Source organism: Benincasa hispida, chromosome 11 (genome assembly GCF_027475165.1).
Source record: "Benincasa hispida cultivar pf3 chromosome 11, pf3_genome.v1.1, whole genome shotgun sequence".
NCBI lineage: Eukaryota > Viridiplantae > Streptophyta > Magnoliopsida > Cucurbitales > Cucurbitaceae > Benincasa > Benincasa hispida.
In genome coordinates, this window is record NC_143488.1 from 26,796,132 (window position 1) to 26,819,089 (window position 22,958).

The 22,958-nt window shown below is 36.0% G+C and overlaps 1 protein-coding gene across 4 annotated transcripts; it reads left to right on the forward strand.

Annotated features, from left to right (window-relative positions):
* Positions 1–2,304: 2,304 nt before the first annotated feature.
* Positions 2,305–22,695, forward strand: LOC120091285 (uncharacterized protein At5g08430-like). 4 transcript variants are annotated; one of them, XM_039049248.2, is made up of 11 exons: positions 2,305–2,498; positions 3,308–3,387; positions 8,382–8,569; positions 11,729–12,614; positions 14,184–14,293; positions 15,799–15,858; positions 16,868–16,918; positions 17,005–17,075; positions 17,755–17,936; positions 21,642–21,839; positions 21,945–22,695. In XM_039049248.2, the coding sequence occupies exons 1-11, from the start codon at positions 2,395–2,397 to the stop codon at positions 22,415–22,417; spliced, it is 2,403 nt and encodes an 800-aa protein (XP_038905176.1). In that variant the 5' UTR covers positions 2,305–2,394; the 3' UTR covers positions 22,418–22,695. The 4 variants fall into 4 exon arrangements, with proteins under 4 accessions (XP_038905176.1, XP_038905175.1, XP_090163751.1 ...); XM_039049247.2 differs by having other exon boundaries at positions 2,306–2,498; positions 21,642–22,695; XM_090307625.1 differs by lacking the exons at positions 2,305–2,498; positions 3,308–3,387 and adding an exon at positions 5,509–5,641 and having other exon boundaries at positions 21,642–22,695.
* The last annotated feature ends 263 nt before the right edge of the window (positions 22,696–22,958 follow it).

Consider the following 22,958-nt stretch of genomic DNA (forward strand, 5'->3'; position numbering starts at 1 on the left):
AGCTGAGTTCCTAGCTCCCAAATCAGATGAATCCTCAAAATGGTAGGTTTGAATCAGCGACCTGGCCACTCGCACCCATACAAATCAAAGGACCGCCCTCAATGACAGGAATTCCCAACTCACTCATGATTGAGGTCATGTTACCTATGGTCATCCTAGTGAAGTGAAGTCTCTATCATGAACGGTGTTATATAAAGAGACATTAACACTTCGTGGTCAGGTCTTATACAAACTTTTTGTATTGGACGCCCCCGCTCGCATGTCCCTAACACGAATGATCAGGATCAGACCACCTGTAACAAGTCACAACACTTGTGACCATTCCACAAAGCAGGCCGCATCTGTAGCGTTACCAGTATAAGGTTTCCCTCCTATATCCATATACTACAGACCATTTTGGTTATCACTCAAGACATGATCCACTTGTATGTCACCATATACATGCTTGAGTCACATACAGATAACCAGAGATTTAATGTTTATTGGTTTGTGGTAAAGCAAATAAAACAAGTAACTGAGCAAAAAAAACAAGATGTGAAGTAAACATCATATATTAACAACACAAGCGTTCGTACAAACTTTTACAAACTATGGGACACGAGACTTTAGGGCATAAACCCCAACAATTTAGAGAGTCGATAAATTTTGCACTGAAAGTGACTCGATTTTTTTTTTTTTTTAATTAATGAACAAATGAGGAAACAACCTCTCAAAATACAAAAAATTTAGATGACTGAGATGAAAGTACCATAACATGACTTGATTTTCACTAGACAAAGATGTAGAACAAGAAGAGAACTCGAGAATAAAACTAATATAACTAGAAGAAGATTCATACATGGGGTTGACAGACGAACTTGGATGATGCTTTCCTTGAGAAAGATAGAGGTCACCTGGCTACTTTGTAACACCAATCACCTTTCCCGAACCCAACTCCTGAAATTCACATAAATTTGAATAAAATTTAGATGCACAATTCAAGTCACTTATAAGTTTGCTTATCGACATCAAGTTACAGCTCAATTTAGAAACCTAAAGAACATTGGAGAGTAGAAGATCATTTGATATGTTATCGACCCTGTTTTTGTAACCTCAGAGAGAGATCCATCTATTATTTGGACCGAGGAATGGTTAGGGTGTGATTTAAACTGATGAAAAATTCTAATGTCACTAGTCATGTGATCTGAGGCTCCATAATCTACATTCCATAATTTTTGTTTATTGTGTTATACAGAGAAGCAAGGCAAGACGATGTTCTGATGAGCAAAACTTATAGACGGTGTAACAGTTTGCTTTGACATGATGTAAGAGACTAATTAATTTAGATTGGGCAATTCAACTGATGATTGAATAGAAACCAAACTAGTTTAACTGAATGAAGTTGTTTCAACCAAACCAAATGACTGAATAGAGGCATAATCAATTGACTATGTAAACTGAACTGAACCGATCTGACAAAACTAAATCGTACTGATGGAACCGGTCTGATTGAACCGAATCGGTATGACTGAACGGGACCATACTAATTGAATCAATCGGCCTTGATGAACCTGTTGTGAAACACGATTGAAACACTAAATGCTGTAAATGCTGAGGAGCAAAGAACTGTCAGGTCGGTGAATTTAAGAGGAGAAGATATTCCCACTAGGCGTCTATAACTCCTTAGATTGGAGTCAAGATGAAACCTAAGGCTGTAACATCTGAAGATCAAACATGCGGCAACAAACTTGATCGCGCAGAGAGCATAACATGGACGTATGGATGCAGATTTGGGTGCACGAATGTAGTAATGTAGATCGGGGCAGGGACGTCGTCAGGCTTGATCGACGGATAGATATGAGTTGTACGGATCTAGGCTTATAGATTTGACGTCGCCGAACTTGGTCGATGGATGGATCTGATGTCATCGAACTTTGTTGATGAATGAAAGCACACAGAGGGACAACAATGGCTGCTGCGACAGTGACTAGGATTAGGATTTTATTTTGTTGGCTCTAATACCATGAAGATTTTTGGAGAAATATTCAATTTTCTCTTATTATTTAAAAGAGGATCCAATAATGGGTAAATATAATATAAGAGGTATTCTAACAAAGGAAACTAATTATAAAAGGAATGAACATTTAACAATAATAATTAAAATAATTATAAATGAGGCCCCATCCTATACACAAATCTACACTTTTTACCTTTTTTTAGGGCAAAAGAGGGATTTCACACCTTCAAAAAGTCCTTTTCTTCAAATAAAAACAAAAACCAACCTGAAGGTCTTTTCAGCCCAATATTTCATGACTTAATCATTGCTTTTAAATAATGCTTATTTTCATAAAGAGACATTTCTGATCCTCAGTCCTCACTGTGAACAGTAGTGATTTCGAGATCCAAATTTCGCAAATGGGTAGAAAGAATTCAAAGAAATGCAAAACGAAAGAAGAAATCGGAGACGATTTTTGCTTCATTTGTAAAGATGGAGGACTGCTCAGATTCTGCGACTTCAAGTGAGTTCCATTACAGTTGAAAATGGCCCATTCCTTGTTTTTTTCATGCAATAATTTTCTTAAGAGAAATGATTCTGCAAGGAAAAAGTATGAAGATGCTGCTGATATTTAGAGAGGAAGTAAGCATGGAAAATTGGGTGAATGGCAAAAAATGAAGTGGAAAATGGAAATGAACAAAAAATAATCTGCTAGTCTGTCTGTTTGTTTGTTCATTCCGTTTCTTCTTTTTCCTTGCATGATCCTGTTTAAATTGAGTTCTTAGTGGTTTAGTTTATGTTTCATTGAATCCCGAGTGGTTACTTGCTTCCACATTGTAATATTCAACGAAAGTTTCTCCTAAAATTATATTGGAAAAGCTCAGAGAAGCTTTTAGTATGATGAATTGATGATCATAATTACTTATTTAGTATACGATAGTAAAAATTTCTAGAATTCTCTACCAAGTTTGGCCATCTTAATTCACGTTATGTCGGTTTATGAATGTTCATGAGTGAAGATGTATGGATGTGATACATTTTTTAATTACCATATTGGTTAGGATTTTGTGTGCATGTTCTGTACATGTCTACTGGGACACTGTTGTTAAAAGCTAAAATTACTTAAAGACCATTCTATTCTGGCTAGAATGTTTGAAGATGTGAGGGAGTAGATTTTTTTTTTCTTTAGTTTTCTGTTCCTTTATATAATTTAAAGGAATTTGGACACTCTTATTTATCCATTTGCATCCTGATGAATATATCTTCAATTGTGGATTTTGATTCTGTATTATCAAGATAGGCTGTAATTATTTAATCGCGTACATAATGATGAGATTGCCTTAAAGCGTATCACCCTGAGTGTGTTGGAAGGGAAGAATCTTTTGTGGAGTCTGAAGATCGTTGGATTTGTGGTAAGATGCTAATGCGATTATGATTCTAAGAGTGATGATATATATGTCATGTGTGAATTATAGTTTGTTTAAGTTAAGTAGTTGCTAGCAGCTCATCTATTAATATCTTCTTAAAAGTTGCATCTTTTGACAAGGATAGGAATAGAAAGTTCCTGAATCCACTATTGCCTTCTGAGTTCCAAGCCTCCCCCCATTTGAAGTTCCCCAACTTCTAGAGAAATTACTGAATGAGCTTGGTATAATATGGTTCCTGGACATGTTTATATGGGGTCTGTCATTGGCTACTTCAAAATTATGAAATTAACATATCTATAACATGTGGATGGAAGTGGAGCATGAGTCACAATGTGCTATCTGCACAGAATATCTCTCCTGACTCTTGTACTACGCTGTTTCTCTTGTTATGGAAAAGGTGTATGTGTTATTCCACATATTAAATCTACTTTTGCTGCCTTGCCTGTTATATGCTATCTCAAGTCTTTTACATAGTACATGTTAGGATTGTTAGTTAAAGCGAGCAATTCTCAGTTAAATTGTTTTTGTATTATTGTTATGTTGCTGAACTGTATTCAGGTTTATGATTAGAATATTAGTTAGGCTATTATTTCTCTTGGGCTTCTATTTTGAGAGCCTCATTCTGCTCTTGTGAATCAATGAGAAATTACCAATAATGCTCTACTCAAGGATTTTCAGACCCTTCTTGACACGCGTCCTCAACAGATAGCTTCTTCTTCTTTTTCCACATCTACCATGTTTCAGAGACCCTTTGTCCTCCACTCTTCGTTACCCGTTCTTCTGCTTTCAAATGTGTGTAACTACCCTCCTTGGCGCCACCAGATTACTCTAATTCTTCATGGGCACAAGCTGTTTGTATTTACTGACGGGACGAACAGTAGTCTCCATGTTCCTTCTATGTCTGCTAACCTTTTGTCTGTTCATACGCTTTGCCAAGATAACAACTTTACTATCCTTTTTTATGCTAGCTCCTTTGTTATAAGAGACAAAATTACTCATAATATTTGTTTCAGGGTCTATCTAAGATTGTTTTCATCCATTGCCATATGTACCTTTGTCTAGCTCCAACAAGACTATAACTTCTGCCATTGTCTCAACCAAGTTTCTTCTTCACCTTGGCATGCTTGGCTTGGTCACCCTTCTGATAATATTTTACGCAATGTACTGACAGAAGCTAATATTCCGTTTTATTCATTTACTTGTAAATGTTGCCTTCAAAGGACAAATGCATAAACTACCTATTCCTTTGTCTATTTTGCTTTTTTTCCCCTCTTTAATCTTTTACATAGTGCTGCTCGAGGTCCAAGTCCTGAGTCTTACTTTATCAATCACTAACACACCTCCAATGACTACAATATCTAAAGTTGGTATTTCTAAGAAAAGCACCATTTTGCTGCTTCTAATGACTCTAATGCACAATCTTACCCTCCGTTGCAGATGTTGCTGCCGTCTGTCTGGGTCTTTTGTCATTTTCCTTTGCCAACTGTCTGTGTTCTCTTAGTCTACTGACTTTCATCATCCATATTTGGTTCTGTTGTTTTTGTTTTGAGGCTTTTTCTTTGGACTTCTTTGTGAGTCTGCTGGCGCCTCTAGTGTCGTCATCTTCCTAGCATATACATTATAATTTCATTGATAACATACATATTATAATAATTTCATCCGAGCTACAATTGATATGATTTATCCAAAAAGGACAATCTTACTTGAATGGAGTCTGTTCTATGGGTTGTTCAACTGTGTCCTTGAGTTCTAAAAAAATTATGGTTTATCCAAAAAGGAGAAATTCTTTCCTTTTATCAGGGATATCACACCATTTAATTTTCCTTTCTGTCTCAGTGTCTTTTAAGACAATTTAGAGTGAAAGACTTTTGAGATCTGTTGGGCATCTTTCAAGTTAACTCTGTCATTGAAGATGAACATTCTTCTCAGCATAGTTGTTCACCGCTTATTGATGATTTATTTGTCCAACCACCAGATTTTCTGCATGCTCCAAAGGAAAACCCAGACATTAGTCATGCATTTAATAGTCAAGGCTTGCATGATCACCCTCAATTACTGCAACAAGGTCTTGAGGATTCAGTTGTCTTCTCAAAGGAACCCTCCTTGTGAACTGCCTGCCTTTCATATTGATCCTAATGCTTGTCCTATTGTCTAAGAGGTGCCTTTTAAGGAAACCCAGATGCCTTTTGGTGATTTTCTTAGGGCTCTTGATTCTTCAAATTCCTTAAGCATTAAAAAGGTGATTTTCTTAGGGCTCTTGAATCTCCAAATTCCTTAAGCGTTAAAGTGGCGATTTTCTCTTTTAGTTCTCTTTTATTTTATTTTTTATATTGCAGCTTATCCAATATCCTGTACTTAATTTTTTTTTTATTCATTTCCTCAAACTCGAGATTAATACTTTGAATCCAGATAGTGTTGAAGAAAATGTTTCATATCTTTTGGTCACTGTTTGTTAAGCAATCAATCGACAAGAATGCTTTTCATCAGATCCTGATTTTGTTCTCATTAAAGGAATCAGTCATTTGCCTGAAGACCCTACACCTTATCATTCTCTTTTCATCAGTGTCATGTTAGGATGATGATTCAATGCAGCATCCAAAGTTAGCTTAAGTAGTGTGGAATCTGTCTTACAATCTATGGAAAATAACATTGATGATTCTGGTTTTAAAGACTCTTTTGCTGACGAGCTAGTTTCATTTTTCAGGAATGTGACAAAGTAGTTCCTCTTTCTCCTTCTTTATAAGTGCCTTTTAAATTTTCTTCTCTTATTGAAACTTGTGGCTTTGATATGCATGAAATTGCTTTCATGATTTCACTTGGAAATTGATTTTCATGTTTGTTAACTCAAGTCTTCAAGGTCTTTGAAAGCTTTCAATTGGTACTTCTGTTTTTCATTTCATTTTATGTATTATTCTTCTTGGATGTTTGGGGTTCAGCTCTGCTTTCTTCTTTGATGGATTTTGTTAGACCTCTAATCACTTGCACATATGTAAGGATGGGTAGAAGGGGGATTTCTTACAATATAGTTAGTTAGGGAGGAAGGCGAGTTTTACCTGAGGAAGCGGGGGAGTACTATGAATGAGTTTATGTAGGGGTTAACGTGAAGGAGGGGAGGCAGGAATTGTGAGAAGGCTTGTGGAGGAGGGCACCGGTTCTCTTGAATTAACTGGGTTATGTTGTTGCTTTTCTTTTGTTCTTAGTCTTACTATTTTCTCTTGTATATCAGGAAGACAGAAGTTGATCTGAACTTGCAATAGAATATCATGACTCTTTTTTTTGAAAAGGAAACAAAACTTTTCATTATCGTAATGAAAAGAGTTATGCTCAAAGCACAAAGAGACATTGAGTAATAAAGATTTAAGAAACAACTAAATATTTAACCAGAAAATCCTAGGATCAGTAGATGCACCTGGTTATCTCAACTAGGTTGACACAACCATAGCACCCTCATCTTGTCCCAATACAAAACAGTCTCATATTGAAATCAAGAGTACATGACTACACTGAAGAAATAAAAGCATTCCAATTAAGACGAACGTCTTGAATAGAATAATCAGCGAAAAACTGTTTGAATATCATGACTCTGATTTTCTTGATTATTTGCTCTTATTATTAGGCCTATTGTTTTCAGAGTTTCTCTGGTTCTCAAATCTACCTTTGGTGCAGTTTCCAAAGTGCAGTGTGTTTTTCTTTTTGGTTTTTGTTTTGTGTGTGTTTTGGGTTTTTAAGGCTCTTTATTTGCTAGGTTTTCTTTGTTTTGTTCAATTAGTGATGTTATGTTCCTTTCTTTGCTCATTGTAGGAGCTTCTTTTCTGTATTGTGTTCTTGATTGGTTCTTTTTTATTTTGATCTGTCCCTATACTATTCCCTTGTAAAATTTCTATCTTTCTCATTAGTCTCTTTTCATTTATTCCATGAAAAATTTCTCTTGTTCAAGCAGGAAAAAAAACTAATGGTTTGTGAAAAGAATTCAAAATGATAGATGTAGGGCCTTGTATAGATTTTGCTGTTGACAAAGCTTGTCAGAAGATGCACTCTCCCACCGATGGACGTTTTACAGTCAAACACATTCCTCAATATCTACAGTGTTCTTCTAACATTGGTCTATCCTCTTTTGCTGTATCTCTTGAGCGAATGGACTTTTGTATGGCGATTAGGCTGGTGACACAATTATGGAACGATCAACAATAGGCTAGTTTATCTTTTGGGCAAAAATCCTATCTCATGGAGTGATATGAAGCAACCTACTGTTGCTCGTTCCTCCATAGAAGCGGAATAATCACTCACTTCTCCTACTGCTAATCTTTGCTGGATTCGACAACATTTGTGTGACTTTTTGAGTGCATACTCTTCATGTTCCAACTGTTTAGTGTGACGATGTCTCAACTATTGCCCTTGATAACAATCCATTGTTTCATGGGGGAACTAAACACATAGCGATTGACTATCATTTTGTTTTTGAGAAGGCTACCTGCAAAGATGTCCAGATCAACTATGTATACACTGTTGATCAAATTGACAATTTGCCAATTTTTTCACCAAACCACTTTCTCACACAAGGTTTCGGTACCTAAGATCCAAACTGAAACTCCTCGATCAGTTTGAGGGAGGCTGCTAGGATTGTTGGTTAAAGTTATTAGTTCTCTGCTGAATTGTTTTTGTATTATTGTTATGGTGGTGTACTGTATTTAGTTTTATTGTTCGAAGATTAGTTAGGCTGTTGTTTCTCATGGGCTTATTAAAGAGCCTCATACTGCTCTTGTAAATCACTGAGAATATTATCAATAAAACTCTGCGAAGGATCAGTTCAGTACATACACATGAAAGTCTCAATAAGACCAGTTTCAGAACTAAATGAGAACCGTGTACTTACTTTTTGTTTGTTTCTTTTTTTACTATATCTAGTAGTCTCTTTTGTTTGCTTGTGCCGTTTATATATTTTTGAGTGTTCTCAAATCATGATGTATATTATGTATCAGACTGGCATTCATGCTTCCTCTGCCGTAAAACCTCAAAGTTCCGTTGTGTTGGCTGCCCACAAGCTGTATGTGGACGTTGCATTTTTAATGCCGAGTTTGTATGTGTTCGAGGCAGTAGAGGATTCTGCAACCACTGTTTGAAGCTCGCATTACTTATAGAAGATGGTAAAGATGCTGACATTGATGGGGTATGCTGTATGCTGACTTGTCTTCTTAGGGAATTTTAGCCTACTCCTTTGCACACGTCAAGTATCCTGAACAATCTCTCTCTCTCTCGCTTTCCCTTTTTGGTTCTGTCCTGTTTTCTTCATTTATTCCAACTAGCAAGACAAACGGAAGAAATGTATTATAAATATTTCTTGAAGAACTTTATTAAAATAAATATTAACCATACAAATACGCGTACGCATATGTGAGCTCAAAGAAAAAAAAAAAGAATTTACATATGTAAAATTCAGCCAAATAATGTAATCCTAATCTGAAAGGTCAAACTTTTTGTAATTTCTTTGATTGTCTGTTTAATAGGATTGCTCACTCTTTTATACTTTGATTTTTTTCCATATGGCTATATTACTTTGTTTTTTTATTAAAAAGGAAAATAATTCTTAAAATGACTTCTTAGTTGAGGCTGTTTCCAACCCAAGAAATTCAGGATGAAAATGGGTTGCATATTATGTGCTTCAAAATTCTAAGCATCTAGTTTTTTCTTGGTAGTTGGAAGAGAGAAGAAAAATTATGATTAACAAGGTACTTAATTATCTTTGTTTTCCTTGTTGGTACTTAATTATCTTTGTTTTCCTTGTTTTCTTGTTATATCAACATGTATTTTGCACCTTAGAGTTTTACGTTTTCTTTTCTCTCCTTCCTTGATTTTTGTGCTATGGACTTGCATAAGCGTTTACTTCATCTAATACTGTCAGGCTTTTGCTTATTCATGGATGTTTTCACATTGTCAAAATATTTGATTCAACCTATGGTTTATGTCATTTATTTGAATGGAAGTCATGAAATCTAATATGTTTGGGGAAAGCTTTCAAGCATATTGAAGGGTGGAAATTTTTTGTGGAAGATCAGTAAGCAATTTTGTGATTATAACTTCCTTTGGTAGTTAGAAATAGATGGAGATCGGTTTTCGAAATTCCCTCCCTTTTTCTTCTTCTCTTTCTCCTTTTTCCCCCATGTTTGTCTTGATTGTGTTTACTCTATTTAGTCATATTTCTCTAGTTTTTTAATTGATAGATCTTGTTTCTTCTTATTTAGTTGAAATTAAGATCTCTGGTTTGGAGCTTCATCATTTATAGAGATATAGAGTGAGATTAACTCAATTAAGTAGATGGATCTTTGGCCTTCAGTTTCATCCTGAAATAATCCTTCTTGAATTGCTTGGTGTATGTGATGTAGGGGTATTCTTAGGATTCCATTATTGTTTTGTCTATTAGTTGACTTTGGTCTTTTTTCCCTTTAGTTGTTAGTTTGGGTTAATTTGTCAAGTCTTTTATTTGATTAGCTGCTGAATTTTTTTTAGAACAGAAAGAAAGCTTGATATTCATTGCAACAATCCAATTCAAGCTTTTAAAAGAACCAACAAAAAAGCAGATAACAAGAGAGAGAGAAGAACCACCTTAAAACTTAAGTTAATTAGCAAAACTAATAAATTATTTAAGCCAGTAGGTTGCCGGTTGTAGTCAGCCTATTTAAAGGGTTGTACTTTCAGTTTTTGGCATCAAGAATAAGCATTCAGTCTTCAAGATTTACTCCAAAATTCCAATCTTCATCTGTATGTTGATGTGATATTTCTATTTATTTTATTCCTTCATGAACTTGCTTTAATATTTAGTTAACCTTAAGACTCTAAATAGCTCCTTAAGGGAGTGTATGGCACGAGTTGAACTTTTATGTTGCAGGATAATAACTTGAGCCTATTTTTGGTATCTAGCTTTGCTTATCCTAGGTTGTGTGTTTATTATTCCAATAGGCTATATAAAATTTCTTGTTACTTAATCCCAAACATGTGATATGCACCTTTCAGAGTACAGACTAAACTTTACAAATTGTAAACCCATGAATTTAGCATATCCCATGGGTTCCCTACTTTTAAATTTCTATGTTCTATTCCTTTTGGTAATGCAAACACAGATTACAAAAACATAGGCTTTCCAACTCCAAAATTTGTAATTCAAACATCTCCCGAGTGTCTAAGCCCTAAGGGATGGGACAGGTTGATATAGCTGGAATCTTTGTATGACCGCATAACCTCCCAGCAGACACTGTATGCCTAGATATTCATATATTTTTTGCCACAATTGCACTTTTTTTTGTATCGACGGACAGTTGTTGTGGCTATAAAACATTGAGAATGGTAGTCATGTTTAGCAAACACTCCTCCATGAGTGGACCGAAAGTTAGATAAGGACAACAAGGACAAATTTGTAGAGATAGGGCATCAACACCTTGATCATTGGTCTTGGAAGGTTGAAGGTTTAGACTTTTTTAGTGAGCCCAAACAGCATCACAAGAGACCCTTATCCGGGGCAGTATTTAGCACATGCTTTAGTGTCATCTAGTTTTGAATTTCTTAACCAAAAACCAACTTTCATTAATGAAAGTACAAATAGAGACCAGCAAAAAGGAAGTGCCTAACCAACAAATGGAACATAAAAGACAGGTAGAATTGAAAAAGAAAGAACTGTGGCTGCTGGTGATATTAAAAACAAATGGTAGTTACGTAAGAGTTTTGAGTATGAACCCAAAGAGAGATGTTAATGTTGAAGATTTAATTTCACGGCTTATTAACCTAAGTTTTCTGGATTCATTGGTGATTTAACAGCTAAAAAGTTTTAAGCCCCACATCTCTTCTCTCAACCTAAGTTGAAATATCGTTCTCTTTCTAATAATAAAACATGCCACAAATTGCAAAAAACCAGCTTGATGCAACATATGATTTTTTTTCTTGAAATGTGGGATCGTCAACTTTCACATTTTAGAGGAAAGGTGAATCCCATACTTGCAAATACTTGATGCCACTTGGCCCGAGGGTAACATTTTTACCCCTTAAATTTATAATTCCCGGACCATTTTCTTCACAATATCTTGACTTTTGACACTAAACTCCACCAAACAAAAACAAGACAAAGATTAATGTTATTCATCTTGCCATTTGCCTAAAGTTGCATCAAGTGGTTTCCAATCAAACCTTGAATATTATACATTTCCAAATTCCATTTTTTGTCTCAATTCCCTAACTTTCATGGATGTGCAAGGCAGTTATATCTCTGGTGTGGTCATTCCAACATTATTGCTTCCTTTTGATTTTCTTATGACTTACCTCTATGCTTGCTGATTTGCAGACAAAGGTTGACTTTAACGATCGTGAAACTTATGAATGTCTATTTAAGGAATACTGGGAACTGATGAAGAAAAAAGAGGGTTTGACAGCAGAACATGTCCATACAGCGAGTAACTTATTGAAGAAGGGAAGGAATTACAGGTGTGACTTCAATTCAAATGAAATTGAGGAATCAGAAGAAGACACTGATGAATATGAACTATCATCAGACTATGAAGAGTTGGTGTATACAGAAGAAGGGCATGCACTGGTTAAAAAATGCAAAAGAAGAAAGGAGAAGCTAGGCTCAACGAGAAAAAAGATGAAATCAAGTAACAAGGAGTTCATTGGATGGGGGTCAAAACCAGTGATAGACTTTCTTTCAAAAATTGGAAAAGATACAAGCAAAAAGTTAACACAGCATGATGTGGCTTCTATTATTACTGCCTATTGTAAAGAAAACAAGCTCTTCCATCCTCAAAAGAAGAAGAGGATTCTTTGTGATGCCAAACTACAATCTGTTTTTGGAAGGAAAATAATGAATGTAAATAGTGTAAACAAACACCTAACTGCTCATTTTGCTGAAAACATGGAGGAATCATCGGAGGATGAGAGCACGAGTAGTATGGAAAAGGATGATAATTCTATAATGGCTTGTAAAAGGCAGAGGAAGTTGGGCTCAGACAGAAAACCTGCTGAACAGAACCCATCAGATATGTCACATAATTGTTCTGCTGCTATTATTGCAGCAAACATCAAACTAGTCTATCTGAAAAGAAGTCTAGTAGAGAGGCTTTTGGAAGACAAAGAATGTTTTGAAGGAAAAATGATGGGAAGTTTTGTACGAGCTAAATCTGATCCCAATGACTATTCACAGAAAAATTCTTACCAGTTGCTACAAGTTACAGGTAATGAACTATATCTGTTGCTTAGATTAGTGATTAAATTTAAGAAAATGTCTGTAAGCTCAATCTTCAAGGCATCTAACCCTAGAACAAAATCAAATAAAATCCCAGAACATTTAGGGAGTAAAAAGATTTAGCAAATCATGGAAAATAAGACTAATTAAAATATCTTAAGGTATTTGGTCCAAAAATGCCGTGAGAGAGAATCCTAAAGACCAAAATTACATCCCAGATTAAAAAAGAAAACAAATAAGGGAAGTAGGGTAGGCGGCTAGGGCCAAAGATAGGGAAGGGGTGTGCTGGGGCAGGCTGAGTGTTGGTGATGTGCTCTGGGCATTGGGCAGCATCTAAGCACATTGTGCAAGTGCACATATGGACGCGTGCAAGGTAGAAGTATATGCAAGTGTTGCTGGTGATGTAGTGCCAGTTGCCAGGTGGACACATGCACGTTGAGGGGCATGTGAAATGTGAAGCAAGGCTGCTGGTGCATGAGTGATATCATTGTGAGGTTATTGGGAGGTTGGCATGTGCAGGGGCTTGCATGTCGTGAGGTTCCCTACAAGCGCAGGCATGCGTACTGTTGGGTGGTACTAAGTGTGAGGCATGCTGGCCATTGCTTGGCTGCATGATTGCGCCTTGGTCCTCCTTCTCTCTTGAGTCATTTGCTTTGATTCTCCTTGTCCTTGGTGTGACTATGTGAGGTTGGTTATCTATGATCAGTTCACATCAAATGGGGAGTGAGTGAGATGGAAGAGACGGACAACGAGACATGGAGAGAATATGATGGAAAAAGAGGTAGAGAGAGAAGTGTAAAGGAGAGTGAGATGGAGACAGACAACGAAAGAGACGGAGAGAGAATATGATGGAAAGAGAGGTAGAGAGAGAAGTGTGAGGGAGAGAGAATATGATGGAAAGAGAGGTAGAGAGAGAAGTGTGAGGGAGGGTGACGTGGAGGGAGAAACCGATATAAAGAGAGGTTGAGTAAATGACTACAGTCAGAAGCAACAGCCAGCAGTTGGAAAGTTGGTAGTTAGTTTATTGTCTGAAATTAATTTTTTTTTATCTGATTTCATGGTGAAATTAATTTGGTTAAATAACAGAATATATTTTCCTTTCATGGATTAGTTGTTCTTCATGCTCATGCATACTTCATTGGCCCATCATGAAACTTATCATTGAATTATCACCATTGAATTTTCACCTACAATGACTACACCAGGTGAACAAAATTTGATAAATCAAGTTGTGGCATCAGATATTTATTTATTTTCAGTTTGTAGGCACTAAGTGAAGCATTTTAAGAGGAAGGTCCAGCTCGTAGTGTGATGTACCTTCATTTAAAATGTTCTTTTCTTTTCCCTACTGGAAAAACTTGTGCCTTACTTTTGTCAAGATTAACAAAATGAGCTTTCCAAAATTATTTCCATGCACCTTAGATACCTATGGAACTGTGTTCTGTCATTCCTTTCTGTTGCTGGAACTGATTGACCTTTGGTATTGCATATTGAAGTGCTGCTGGTGATTTAAAAAATTACCGTGCTTTGCTCTAAACCTTTTTCTGCACCATCACAGGCATAAAGATAGATTCGAGCAACACTGGGAAACAGGGAATTCTCCTGCAAGTTGCCAATAGACTAGACTATATACCAATCTACAATTTATCAGATGATGACTTTTTTGAGGTAGCAAATACATCATTGCTTAATTTGTTTCGTCTTTTGAGAAAATTCATATCCCACTGTTGAGAGTAATCTTCAGTTCCCACACGATGTTTTATGGAAAAGTGCCTTTTTGGTTCCCAAGTTATTAGGAATATGTGTCTTTGGTTGCTATAGTTTTAATTTGGTCATTTTGGTTCCTCACTTTTGAAGAATAGATTTAAATGGACCCTCTTTTCATTAATTAGATATTTTCTATTATATTAAAGAACAATAACAATATATTTTTTTTTTTGAGAGAAACAATAACAATAATTAAACTAATTAAACTAGTAATTAAAACTCTCTCTTTCCTTTCCCTTACCCAGCCCCCACCTCCACCGGCAACCCCTTTTTCTTTCTCTTCCTCGTCTTCCTCGTCTTCCTTCATCGTCATTCACCTCTTCCTTCATCCTCATTCTTCTTCCTCATTAACCACAAACAAATCATTACATTCCTCAGTTTCCCCACCATCCAACTTCAACTTGAAGCTTTCTTCCACCATGAACTCCAGCTCCAGCATGTACATGACTGTTTTCTGCTCGCATTTCCATAGTCCATTAGAGCTAGCCGGCTCGCTGTTAACTTCTCAGGCAACAGTTTGAGTCTTTTTCCCTTACCCAGCCCCCACCACCGATCTTCATCTTCAAGATTAATGGAATGTTTTGTTTGTAACATAGGGAAGAAGAATGAGATGAAGGAAGAGGAGGAAGAAGAGGAGGAGCTAAAAAGGGGACCCGGAGGGGGTGGGGGTTGGGTAAAAGGAAAGGGGAGAAAAAGTTCTTTTTCTCTTTAATTACAAGTTCAATTATTATTATTTTATTAAATATAATAAAAAAATCTAATTAATGAAAATAGGGACCTTTTAAACTTATTCTTCAAAAGTGAGGGACTAAAAGGGCCAAATTGAAACCATAGGGGCCAAAGGCACCTATTTCTGAAAACTTGGGACTAAGAAGGTACTTTTCCCGTGTGTTATTTATAAGATTTTCTAGTCACATTTGAAATTTGAAAATTCAGCAATGGCTCTAATGTCTTCTTCTGGGACAGGGATCTATCGAAGTTGCTTTGCACTTCGTGACTGTAGATCTTGATTTATGATCTCTTGATAAGAAGAGAAAGAGTTTTTCCTAATTTTAACAAATTTCGGTGTTTACTATGAAGTTTCTTGTGATAAAATAACAAGTTCCCTCTACTTTGTGCCAAAGCTGACAATTATGTATTGCCACTTCTTTGTTTCTTACAAATCAATAAATCAGAATTGAAAACCATTCGTAGAATGCTAATCACCATGCTTAGGTATGGTTTTGATCCGGTGAATTGGGTGGCATCAAAGAATCGAACAGTTCTAGTGAAGTTGCGTTGGAAGGATTTCTCTGCCAGGAGAAACTTCCTCCTTTTTAACGTTCTGCTTGTAAAAGAGGCCTACTGCTTATATTGAAATATAAGACAAATTTGGGGAAATTTTGACCAGGTGTCTAGTATTGCAGGAAGAATGCGAGGATTTGCACCAGAGAGTGAGAAATGGCCTGCTCAGACAGCCCACACTGGTAAGGCTGTAGACGTTTTGAAGCATATGCTTGAACTAATAGAAAATTATTTAATTGGAAATTTTTTGTGGTGGCTTTCGGTTATTGAGAGTAAATTCTCGGTTGAACAAGTCACTGTTTTTCAAGGACATTATAGTAATAGCTTCATGAAGTATCTTGCCATGTGGCTGATGGTGAGACGATTTTATGAATGACCAAATACCAATAGCAATCATTACAATGACCTATTCTATCCTAAAATTTTCCTCAGATTTATGGTAGCATGTTCTGTTAATAATTATTGACAAGGATATCCATCTGTATACCAAATAATCTTCATATCTCACAACTTTAGTAAAATTAAAAAAATAAACAAAGATCCAAACAGTCAAGTTTTTTGAAAACCTCTGCAATTAATGCTCTGAATTCAAATTTGGTGACAAATTTGAATTCTACAACCTTCAAAATCTCTTATTCAACAGTAAATATGTGCTGAATCACTATTGAAAGGAAACTGGAATATTCTTTATGTCCTCCAAAATCTTCATGATCTATGTCTAATTTCCATGTTCTAAATGTCTTTTTACCAAACATCATTATCTTTCAAGAGTGTTTATACTGGTATTTCACAAGTTTAACAATGAGAATGAACCTGAGAAGTTCCTGCACCCTCTCTATATTGATATCTTGTTTGTCACCTCATATGTAAATTCCTGTGCATATTCTGTACATTTATGCAACAAATTGATCTAGAAAACGTCTGAGCTTAGTTCTTACCTAATCTTATTTGTTTGGCCTTTTACAATGTTGAGCATCACAGTGGCATAATGGTCAAAGCTCGTAAGTAGGGTGTTTTAATTGAGTCTGCATACTCTCTTAATTTCATACCTATCTTATAATTTAATATTCCCGTACTAGGAGCCTACATCTTTCTTGAAGAACTTCTTTTCTTGCTAAGGTCAGAGGGATTATTCAAAATGCACATTTTTTTACTTGTATCCTTAAACATAAGTCCTCTTTTTCCCTTCAGGAGGAGCTTTGTGAGAAGGCAAAAAGTCTGCATGAGGACATCATAAAACATGTAGGGTAAACTGTTATTAAATTAAAGCAAATAATTGTTTTCAGCTATAAGTACATTCAACTGGTTTGTATTTCTTTTACTGACAGTGGATTCCAAAAGAGCTGGCTAGATTGCAGACATGTATTGATCATGCAAATGAGAAGGGATGGAGAAGAGAATATCCTATCTGGATTCACTTTATATGATATATGTCATTTTGGAGTGGCTAAAACTAAAATTACGACAATGACTTATTTTGGAAGAAATATAAAATTTAAGTAGACTTTCTAATTGGTGCCATTTTAATTTAATGTGGTCCTTTATAATGGGGGTTGCAATCACGATACCTCAGTTTATCCTTTCCTCGTTGGACTTGAACACCCATAGTGCCATCTAATATATAAGCACTTAAAGAAAGGCAGAAAAGAAAGAAAGATGGCATACAATTGGGATGAGAGGATAATCTTTACAACCTCTAGACAGGACAGAACAAGGAAATATCTAAATTGTGTATCCATGAGTCGAAATCACCTAGGATATTGGATTCTAACAATAATATCATTGTCTATTGAGTATACCTTATGTCTACCGTTCAAATCATTCTTATATATATTATTTTGGCTATAAAGTTGTGTTTTATTATTACTCATTTTATTAAAAAGATGACAACACTGATAATACTAACGCCATAGTACGAAAACATACAGACATGGCTTTGCCTAACCATCTACTTCATTTTCTGCTTGGATCCATTTCATGCTGTCAGGAAATTTTCATGTGGATTGAACCAAGCTGGATTTTTTTTCCCCAAAACTTTTAAGGATAATAAGTTGCCTTAACCTTTGCTTTGTATAAACATTGTTTGAGTACATGGAAAAAAGAATTCTACTTCAAGAGCCATCAGAACAAGCGCGGTTGATACATGAGCTTCCAAAAGTGATAGCAGATATTCCCGAACCCACGTTTGAGGATTTGCTAGAGAAGGATGAAGTAAATCATGTGCTTGTTGATAGAAAAGACGGCAGAAAAGCTGCCACAGGTCAGTGATCTTTGTCGTAGTTAAGTGGTCTTTTTTTGGTTTTTTTTCTTTTTTGGTCGGGCTTGTTCAGATACTCACTTTTACCTTTGGAAAAGTTCACTTTTGGTTGTCTCTTCTATCGTAGTTGATGCATGGAATTTAAGAGCCATTGATCCGTTGAATTTAGTTTGTATTATGATTCAGGCCATGGCATTCTATTTTCTGCCTCTGAAGTTGGGCGTGCCTTTTTCTATCCTTAGTGCTGCCTATTTAGATTCTACTGTTTATATAACCGTACGTCCCTATTTTCCTAGTGAACATCTTCGTTTATTTTTTCCTTTGTAGTTGGTTCAATCCTTTGAACTTGTGGGTTGTAATTTGGAGATGAGTCTTTTGATAGGTTATTGGTTTTTCTTGGAACTAAGACATTTTTCTGGTTTCTCCTTCACTTAACTCATAACACTGACTGGTAGAACATAAGGAGCCATCAGTGTTGATCGGGGCTCAAGTCTGGGTTTGCTCCCTGAATCTGCCGCAGCTGGGTCTTAGATGGGTATTAGAGCTGGTCGGGCTGCTGTTAAAGGGTGTACATGCTGTTAAAGGGTGTAGCTGCTGGTGGTTTTAGTTTGCCAATCAAGAGTGGTTGACTCTGATCTCGTGTGAGCCACCAGAAATAGGGAAACATTTTCATTCAATTGAATAATATGATAAGAAATACTTCTCCATTCTGCCTAAAGCACTGAGATATTCTTGGTACAGAAGGAAAACGAAAACCTTCCAAGTCCTAACTAATAACAAACACGAGAGATATAGCTGCTTAATTACGATCATGTAAGTTACAATGGTGTTCATTAGAGAGATGATCCACCACCATGAGTTTCTAGGGGAATTGTGTCCTTAGGGGATGGCTCTTTTAGTAGCCTTTTCTAGGCTAAACTCTTCAGCTTCAAGGAACTCACCTTGAGGGAAGTAAAAGTAATCCTCCTCAAACCAATGGATGGAGTCAGGCAGCTAACTGGCGTGAGGGGTGTACCTAAGATATTTCTTTGGGTAGGGGGGAGGTCTGCTAGTTGCAATTTTGCAGGAGAGGAATAATAGAATTCTTAGAGAGACCGAGTGATAGGGTGAAGAGGTTTGGGAGGTAGTTTAGTTTAATGCCTCCTAGTGGATGTCAGTCACTTGGTATTTTTGTTATTGTGAGCTTGATCTTGTTCTTTCGGCTTGGAGTTTTTTTTTAGTTAGGTGGGACTCCTTTTGTTGTGGATTATTTTTTGTATATCCTTGGGGTGTTTGGAGCAAGGAGTGGAATAGTGAGCTCCAAAGAGTTATGAAATCTAGGGAGTTCTAAACTTTTGGGACCCACATTCTAAGGAGTTGATAAGGTATAAAATTGATGTATTTTAGTAGTAGGACCCACAAACTCCTTGGGCCAAACAATGAGTGGATTTCACAACTTCTACTTTCCAACTCCTACTTGTCAACTCCTTGGGTCAAACGCACCTTATATATTGAATATTCTATCATTTCTTTCAATGAAAGCACGTTTGTTTTTTAACTATCATGGATTGACCTAGTGATAAATAGGGATATGACCTTGATAAAGGGCTAAGAGGTCATGGTTCAATCCATGGTGACACCTAAATGGCGTAGGGCAGGTGGGTTGCCCAAAAAGAAATGAAAGTACTTTTTTAAAAATAATAACAATAATAAACCTTCTGCTGCTTATAAAATCCATCAGTTGCTCCTATTTCACAGTTGCCCATGGCAGAGCCGCACCCCCTACTTTTACCAAGTTTTTTTTTTTTCCTCAAGGAAACAAACTTTTATAAGATGAAAAGAGTCTAATGCAAACATAAAAAGGACAATCCGAATAGATAGAAAAAATTAAACTATTCAAAGAAGATGAAAGCACTCCAAATCAAACAAATATCTTGCACCGAAAAATTAGAAAACAACTTGGAAGGAGAACACCAAGTGAATGCATTAAGTCTTGCAACTTCATAACGAATGAGCCACGTGGGTGATTTTTCATGAAAAACCCTTTGGTTCGAACCAAATTCCAGCAAGCAAATCTTTGACCACGATAGCCAAAGTAAAGTAGAATGAAGCCTTCATCACAAGACTTCCCAATCTTTGAATGACATTCTCTCAGTGAGAATGAAAGGAAGCAAATAAATCCTTCAACGTGCCATAGATAACCCACTTTCACCAAGCTCTTTAACATTGACAATTGAAATGGACAGAATCAAGCTACATTCTAGGTGTCTGAATCAACCCTTCTAAGAAAAACGATTCTCGTGGTATTAATTTAGTGGGCATGTCTAAAGAAGAAAGCTAGCGACATAGCAACTTCATTTTCATTTCTGCTTTCAGACAAGGTGGGGTTTTCAGGGGTGATAAAGCCTCAAATTTGTACAATTTAGGGGGCAGTCAGCTCTGTAGGGGGCAGAGGAATGTGTAATGGGGGGAAGAGGGAAGAGGGAGAAGTACGTTAGTTGAGAAAATAAGAATCTCCAATCTAGGAATGAATGAGGCCTCTCATATCTGTCTTCTACTGTTTAGTTTCAGTGAATGAGAAATTGTCATTGATACTCATCAGAAAGTATAAAAATTGGTTTGGATGGTGATTGTGATTTATCCTCAACAGAGCAAGAAGAGATATAAAGAAGCTCTCCAATGGACTGGCATTGAAGAAAAGGATAGTGATTACTCAACCTTTAGGCAAGCAGCTCCATCTAAAGCTTGAATGAAATCCAAATCATTAATATGTGGCCTTGTAGGTACTCCTTAATACCTGAGCCTATTAATTCCTCTCAAGCCATTATAACCAAGAAATTATCAAAATTCAAGGGATATCCTGTCAACAGTTGCAACTGACTGTTCTGAATATTCTTCTGTTAGCACCACCACCATTTCAGCACAAACAAGCTAAAATTGGAACAATATAACTTCTTCATGTTATGAGCCAAAATAAACTACAATCTTGCTGACTCATATTTGTAATTCTTTAATGAATATTTATTGTATTGCATCTTGGTGCTTAGGAATTGTCTTTTTCTCTCAATGTACTAATGAGCATTCTCCGTTGGAAAGCCTTCAAAAGGAATGTATTTTTAATAATTTTTGCTGTTTCGGTCCAATCATTAGGCTACAGACTTTTTATGAGTTCTTAATTGGTTGTAATGGATTTATTTGTTTTTGTTTTATTTTTATTTCATTGTACTTTGACTTTGAGCATTAGTCTCTTTTCATTTTGTCAATGAAAATGATTCAATAATTAGTTCGAGACAAGAGCTTCAGTGAATTTAGAAATATTTTTAATTCATTATTTTCATTATGCAATCTGTATATGATAAATAATAATAATGATAATCAAGGGTCTCACAAATGCACGTCTCCAAGGGTAGGCCGTGTTAAATGTTGGTCGAAGAATAACAATAACAGAAGGCAGGCCTCAAATGCAACTGAACTATCACTCATTTGAATTTTGGATCATGTTCTAATTTTTGAGATCAATATATGTGCAAAATTGCTTTAAAAGAAGGATTTGAATAGATATTGTATGAGTGCAAGTGTTTGTTTGAGAACAAGACTAGATTTCCTTTGACTTCAAATGCTTATTCACCAACAGTGTTCTAATTAGCATCAAACATCAATATTTTAGCTCAACCTTTTTGGTGATAAATTTAACTAACCATGTTTTGATTTTCTTGCTTTATCCCTCAGCTGCTGAGGTAGAAGAATGTCTGATTGGCGTACGGAATATCTCAGAGAAGCAGCAACAATCTGAAGTATCTACTTGTAAAGATTTCGCTAAAAAATCTTGCATCTCAGCCGTGGAGTTTCAAACTCGTGATGAGCAGCATCAATCCATTCTGCCAAAGGAGCATGTATGTTCCAATCCTTCCTGGAACAATATTCAAAGTGAGTCTATCAATGTTCAAGAATCAAAGTTGAAAAATAAAAATGCTTCTGAAGTTCAATTGTCGAAGTTGAAAAAAAAATTTGATTCTGAAGTTCATTTGATAGAATCGAAGTTGAAAAACAAAAAGGCTTCTGAAGTTCAGTTGATAGAATCAAAGTTGAAAAACAAAAATGCTTCTGAAGTTCAGTTGATGCAGTCAAAGTTGAAAAACAAAATTGCTTCTGACGTTCAGTTGGTAGAATCAAAGTTGAAAAACAAAAATGCTTCTGACGTTCAAATGGTAGAACCAAAGTTGAAAAACAAAAATGCTTCTGAAGTTCAGTTGATTGAACTAAGCGACGATGATGAGGACTTGAGGGTTGAAGAAAAAATGCAGAATTTAGAGAATCCAAATGTCTCCATGTGGTATTGTGCAAGTCCTCAAGGCGAGACAAGGGGACCGTTGCCAATGTCGTTATTGAAGCAATGGAGGGACAGCAGCTCATTTGAGTTGAAATGCAAGGTTTGGAAGAGTGATCAGAGCTCACAAGACGCAATCCTTTTAAGTGATGCCATTCGGTTGCTTTTCCCTGAATAAATTGTGGACTGCTAATATATTTTTGCATCAACTCAATGTCTATATGATGCAAAACTACTGTACAGTTAGAATTGTAAATGGTAGTAAAGAAGGGAAACTGTTGCTGCTTAGTGCTTTCAATGGAAGCTCTTTTTTGACAAGAACAAATCATTTTGTGTGAGATATGAAAATCAGAATTGGTATTTATCAACCATAGCCAAGGGATTTCCAGACTTTCAGCTATGTTGAACATGAGGAGATGAAAAATGTGTTTACACTGCCCTTGAAGCCTTTATACATTTGAATGTTATTTTCATTTTTGCCAAAAAAAAAATCTTGGAAATATGTTACATAATCTGATGATAGCAATAGGCCTTTTAGGCTATAGCAAAAGGAAAAACAATTAGAAGATTTAACCAAAGTATTTAGAGACTAATAAAATTTTGATACTTCAATGACTGGTTTAAAGCAGAGTTTAATTAACCTCTCTCTAGATCAGCTGAACATTGAAGTATTAAATGCCATTTTGAAGTTTATTTGGAGAGTATAATTTCATCATATC